We start from the raw sequence: 6,000 nt of genomic DNA, 5'->3' as shown, positions 1-6,000 counted from the left end.
TTCAATAATGGAGTTTAAATATATGCTTGTCTGAAAACGGGCCTAAGCATATAAAAATATCTATGAAACTTTAACACATACATTAGACTATTGGAGGATTTTTATAGGCTTGGCCGACCTATTGGATGGACCTTCAATGCAGAGGAATATATATTATATATATATGTTGCAAACAAATGAAAATGGAACAAAGTAAAAGAAAAACATGAAGCAAACTTTTTCTCTGTTTTATTTATATTCAGGTAAAAACCATGAACCTGATGAAGTAGATTATTGCAGATCTGAGAAATCAGCACATAGAACAGGACATTGAGAACATTTGCTTTCATTGTCAAAACATTTTTGAACCCTCCCTCCCAAACTAAACCCAGAAAAAAAAAAACTTAAAAAAAATATAATAATCTGAAGAAAGAAAATTAAACAGGGCATTAAACTGTATTTTAATATTTTTTTAAAATATACATTAAATTGAAATGCTATGGCTGTATTTGGATAAATACAGGCCAGCCAAATATTTTTTTCGTTTTGTTTTATTTTTAAATTTTTTTTTTTAGGTTTTACATTTTAAACAAATCAAAAAGAAACAAAAAAAACACCACTCAGTTCTTTATATACTGTGTAAACAGTTTTAAAGTATCCTGAAAAAAGGCCAGTACAAACCATCAACTCTTTGCTTGCTCTCAGACAATCATCCCCCCCACACGGTTTTCTGGAGCTAGTCAGTAAATCACCCTCGGTTGGAGGTTACTATATCCAGAGGCAGGCTTGCTTCTTCCACAAAAACTAACAATGAGGCCGCCTGCCATTAAGTCTGCACTCGCAGGAAACTCAATTGCACATAACAAGTAATCAGGGAGGCTGTGTCAAGTGAGAAAAATACACTCAACTACATAAACTAGATTTGTCAAAGAACGGGGCTTTGCGATTCCATGTACCTGTATGCAGAATCTGCTTTCGGATGGGAACAAGTAGTGGAGGGTCGACCCATATTTAAGCTTGATGGATACACACAGACTGGGATTTTTTTAAACTGCACAGCAATATTTATTTTTCCAGCTTCAAAAACATCCCTTTTTTTCTTCCTTATAGACTGCTTTTCTTTAACATCCCTCCTCTCTTAAAGTCACACGGCAAAGCAATTTAAAAACTTCACTCTTCAAAATAAAGGATAATTTAAGCAAAAGAAAAAAAAAAAAAAAAACTTTCTAAACAAACTTACGTCATGTATCTTTCAAGCCTGATCAGTTTTAGATGTCCGGGGGGCTGTTTAATGGAACTAGTCGGTCTTTTTTTAAATTTTTATTGTGTGTTGGTAGTAATCTGCATTGTTTTGTCCTCTACAATAAGGCGGAGAATGTCGCCTTGACTCTGGTGACACGCTTAGAAAAGTAATCATGATTTATCATCTTAAGCAAGGTCCGCGGTAAGTCCCATCGGATCAGGAAAGGTGGAATGACTGTTGTCCTTCGCGTGCAGCAATTAACAGTTTCTCACGCATAATCTCAATGCTAGAATAGTCTGGCAGCTTAAGGTAGTTGACGCAGGTCATAACGGAGGGCAAGAAGTCATCTGGATTTTCGGTGGACTCAAAAGTTTTGCGCACTATGGTGAGTGGAGGGTTTAAGCTCCGGAAGCCTATAGTAGAAAAAAACGAAAAAAGCAAAACATTATATACACAGAGTATAAACGTGGCCTTAGTTATGATTATGTGGCAGCAACTTTTTCATCATCGTAGTTAAACACCACACACGCACTTCAACTTAAAATGCTATTTAAAACCTGTTAAGTGCTAATTATTGGCTCTATCCAGGAGCCAAGGAAACGGTGCCACTGGACGGATCACACATTGACCCTTGACGAAAACTCCTGAAACGGAGACCAATAGGTTTTTGTTCATTCCTAGATTTTGTGCCTGAAAGAGTAGCCCAGTCCAGATCATTATTCTTTCCAGGACAAAATGCTGGAAATTAGCAGAAACCTGTCAAAGTAGAGAACTAATAGTTTCTCTTTTAGCGGTTTTCATTAATAGGGAAGATCCGTTCCATCCAGAAAGGTGGCATTTTTGGGATTTTAAATGGAAACCCTCATAGGACCACTGGATAGAGCCAATAATAAATTCAGAACAGGCACTTAAGCTTTGTCTTTATGGTCAACTTATGGCTGGTCAAAACACCCAACAGACCTCAAATAACCATGAGATGACCTATTTCTGACCAAAAGGCTGCACAGTCATCAGAATTGCATGCATAGTTCTAGATAGGAGGGCTTCGTATAACTGCCTCTATCTTGATAATCAGGACAATCATATAAATTTACAAAATCAGACATTAAATTAAGAAAAAGCACCAATGGTTAAAAGATCCGTTAACTAAGGCCTCATGTCCACGGGGAAAATCAGGCCTGCTACGGATTCTCCATGGAGAATCTGCAGCGGGTCCCTCCTGCCCCGCGGACATGAGCGCTTAAAATAGGAATTTAAAAGAATTAACTCACCCGCAGCAGACCGGGAAGGTCTTCTCTTCTTCACGGCCTGATCTTTTTCGGCCGGCGGATGAACTCGTCACGGCGGCGGCACGTCGCCGGGCACATCCGCCGAGCCGAAGCAAGAAAGATCCGGCCGTAAGGAAGAGAAGACCTTCCCGGTCCGCTGTGGGTGAGTTAATTCTTTTAAATTCCTATTTTAGGTCTCCCGCGGATCTGGACGGCTTCCATAGGCTTCAATAGAAGTCCGCGGGAGCCGTCCCCGTGGGAGACCCGCACAAAAATGGAGCATGGTCCAGATTTTTTCATGCGCCATTTTAAAAAAATCCCTTTTATTGACCATCCGCGGGTATTTATCTACCTGCGGGTGGTCAATGCATCCCTATAGGGTGCGGATCCGCGTGCGGGAGAAGAGTTAAAATCCGCTGCGGATTTTAATTCTTCTTTTGCCCGTGGACATGAGGCCTAAATCAGCTAGATTTGTAGGACCTTTGAATGAAATCACAATCTGAGATTACATTTAACCCCTTCAGTGGCAGTTTTATTATTACCATGTCATGCCTCACAGGGCAGATTTTTTAAATGAGTTAACAATGCAATAAAACCCCCCAGAAGATTTCAGATGACCGCTCAGTGCTCTGCACATTTCAGCACTAGAGCTGTCCACGAAAATCTTCCGGGGTTTAACTGCCCACATTGCAGCAAGCCCAGGAGATTTTCCAGGCGTGCCACTGAAGGGGTTAAATGGATATATAAAGACTGAGCAAAATTCCTTAAAGGGTACGTTCACATGTAGCAGAATTGGTTTGATGCAAGTCTGCACCAAAATCCGCCACGTGTGAACGCATCATAAGTTATTAGAAGAAATGGAAAAACAAATAGCAAGTATATATTTACAGACACACTTTGCATCAGGCACTGTATAGGTTTTTATGGTTATTCCCTTATGATGAAAGGTAAGTTTGGTAAATAAATTAAAAACACTTTTCAGGTCCTGAAAGAGTCAATATTTAAATATAAGATGAATAAGCAATACAGGGGAATATATGATGTTCTCCTGTATTGACAGCTAAACCAAAGCAACAGTCTTACTATAATCAGCTGCTTACTCGAGCAGGAAGTGGAAAGTGGAGTCTTACCTCCAACTGGTAGTCTTGGGCTTCCTGTGACAAACTGGAGGAAAAGTCTCTGCTGCTCATGGTCAAAACTACTTAGAATTTCAAAGAGAAATTTCACAGCGCGACTGCAAGAGAAAGACATTACAATAAAGGTTACAATGGTTAAGCACATCGCACTATGCCACAAGATATACAAAAAACAAGAAATACGTTTTCTACTGACCTATCATGTGTATATCCATGGTCTGGCCTACAGCACTCCATCAGAGTCTTCACATCCCAAGGATCAGCCTTACTACCACAGAGAAGTTGATCCAGCTGTTAAGAGATCGCAATCAATGAGAATGATTAGTTATGGATCAGACTACTGACACAATATTTAATAAAAAATATGTTGCATCACAACAGAGCATCAACCATAGACTGCAGGTAAATAACAAACATATCAGTAATTTTATTACCATGTTAAACTTTGAACATATATAGTGAGAACAAATTACTAAAAAAGGTCACCAGATAAACCCATTCCATCATGCAATAGAATACAGAATTACCAACCTCCTCTGGGTAAAAATACTGCAGGTGGTTAAGCGGGAAGACTGATTCGAAGCCATCTCTAAAGGAGTCAAACTGCCTGGAGACTCCTTCATTCAATGCCCAATAAATTACAAGCTGCAGAAAAACAGAAAAATGCATGTGATGTTCAAGTTACCATATGCCTTGGATGTGGGCCCCTGCTGTAATTACCTGCCAGTGCACTAGATAGAACGGTGTCCCCCACTGCTAAATGAGACAAAGCAGCAGGCTAACTTCATACTGCGCTATGTTTCAATTACATCTAGCCCCAAAGCACTGCTGCCTGGGAAGCATTCAATGCAAAAGTGCTTGCTAGAGTTTCAGTTCGCTCTTTAAAAACTTAGCAAGGGTAAAAGTTCTGCAGTAAATAAGTGAAGGGCGATCGGTGGCCAAGTCTGCAAGCTCTGGCTGCTTTGCTTGTGTTCTTCCTCAGCAAAACTTCCAATGCTATGAAGTTGTTTTAGATCAACCCCAATGCCACATCATCCCTATCACCCAAATTGTAATCACCGCTTCATAAGCAGTAGAAACCCAAGGGGTTAAAAAAAAAAAAATAAAAATCAGGTTGGGGAGAGGATGACCAGGGTTCTTCTATGGGATAACTGTCAAAATCTGGAGACATTATTACAAAATCCATTAGCAACTCCTTTTCTAAGCTTTCCGCTTCACCTTGTTGGGGAACAAAACCTGAAGAAAGGAGGCCTTTTGTTGCAGATGAATTTACAGGACATAATCTGCTGTGTAGGAAAGTACCTGGTGCCACGATCACACTTCTAGTAGACCACCTGATGGAGGTCAGAAAGACACTTTTGGCCTCCTTCAGGAAAGCAGAGAGTAAGAGTACTTTCACAAGCGACATAGTCAGTTAATGTAGGTGAGCAGGATGCAGATCAGTTCCGGCTGCCCGCCTCCATTCACTGAACAGCCAGTTAGTGGTTCATAGATGCTAGTCGCATGGTTTCAGTAAAACAGAAAATAGGGGTCTATTGAATGATTACTCACTCCGTACCCTTCTGGATCACGCTTTAAACATGGTACAACAATAGGTCAAGACTGTCTGACTATTGGATAAGAAAGTTGCATAAACAGTACCCTTATGGACATGCTTTACCAGCGGATATGCCAAACGTACACTGCAAAGGTAGTGTGGAAATACCCAGTTATTCTTGCTCCATTCTATAGAGAACATATTAATTTCTTGCCTGCACTAGTGAAAGGGTGTGCATTTTACTTCAGAAGGTGTCAAGCTGTCAATACATATTAGATGCAAGTATGTAGAACCAGGCTACCACTTACTGTGTATGGGTGCAGGTGGAGTCCAAAACTCAACAACTGCAGGTGTCAGTAGAAAGAAAGGTCAGGCATGCCCAAGCCTTTTGTTCTCTACCTGGGATAAGGCCCTGCCGGAGGTGTCTGAGCCCAAGATGCATGTATGCGAGGCTTAGGAGGAATAGCTGTCAGCTGAATGCAAATTTGATCAACTATCTGAAGTCTATGGCTAGCTTAATCCACAATGACTGCGGTTTTCCACTAGTCATCAAAATAAAACTTCCAAATACACTGGGCAGTGTTCTCCATGAATTATTAATGTAACATTGTGTGCACTGACCAGTTTCTCCAAGATAACCAACCAGAAGACAAGTCATCTAATATTCCTGATCCTTCGAGTCTGCACAGTCAGGAATGCAGCCCTGCAGACTAAAAATATAGGCCAAACCTTTCCATCCACATCACACTTCATTTAGCTTTTATTAACGAATTCATGTAGAAAGGACGGTTGCTCATCTAAGCAGTGTTGCGCAAGGAGTGTATATATAGCACACGT

At 40.5% G+C, this 6,000-nt stretch overlaps 1 protein-coding gene across 12 annotated transcripts in view; it reads right to left on the bottom strand.

The window, feature by feature from the left end:
* Positions 1-211: 211 nt before the first annotated feature.
* The window catches only part of TRIP12 (thyroid hormone receptor interactor 12), a 105,109-nt gene continuing 99,320 nt past the window's right edge, over positions 212-6,000 (bottom strand). For all 12 annotated transcript variants that reach the window (XM_066598167.1, XM_066598166.1, XM_066598168.1 and 9 more), the window contains 4 exons: positions 4,158-4,271; positions 3,823-3,917; positions 3,621-3,724; positions 212-1,635 (listed from right to left, as the gene is read on the bottom strand). In XM_066598167.1, the coding sequence (XP_066454264.1) occupies positions 1,439-1,635; positions 3,621-3,724; positions 3,823-3,917; positions 4,158-4,271 (510 nt within the window). In that variant the 3' untranslated portion in view covers positions 212-1,438. The remainder of the gene's footprint in view (positions 1,636-3,620; positions 3,725-3,822; positions 3,918-4,157; positions 4,272-6,000) is intronic.

Source organism: Eleutherodactylus coqui, chromosome 1, assembly GCF_035609145.1.
Source record: "Eleutherodactylus coqui strain aEleCoq1 chromosome 1, aEleCoq1.hap1, whole genome shotgun sequence".
NCBI lineage: Eukaryota > Metazoa > Chordata > Amphibia > Anura > Eleutherodactylidae > Eleutherodactylus > Eleutherodactylus coqui.
Note: the sequence above shows the minus strand (reverse complement) of the source record. Positions and strands in the feature narration are given on the sequence as shown.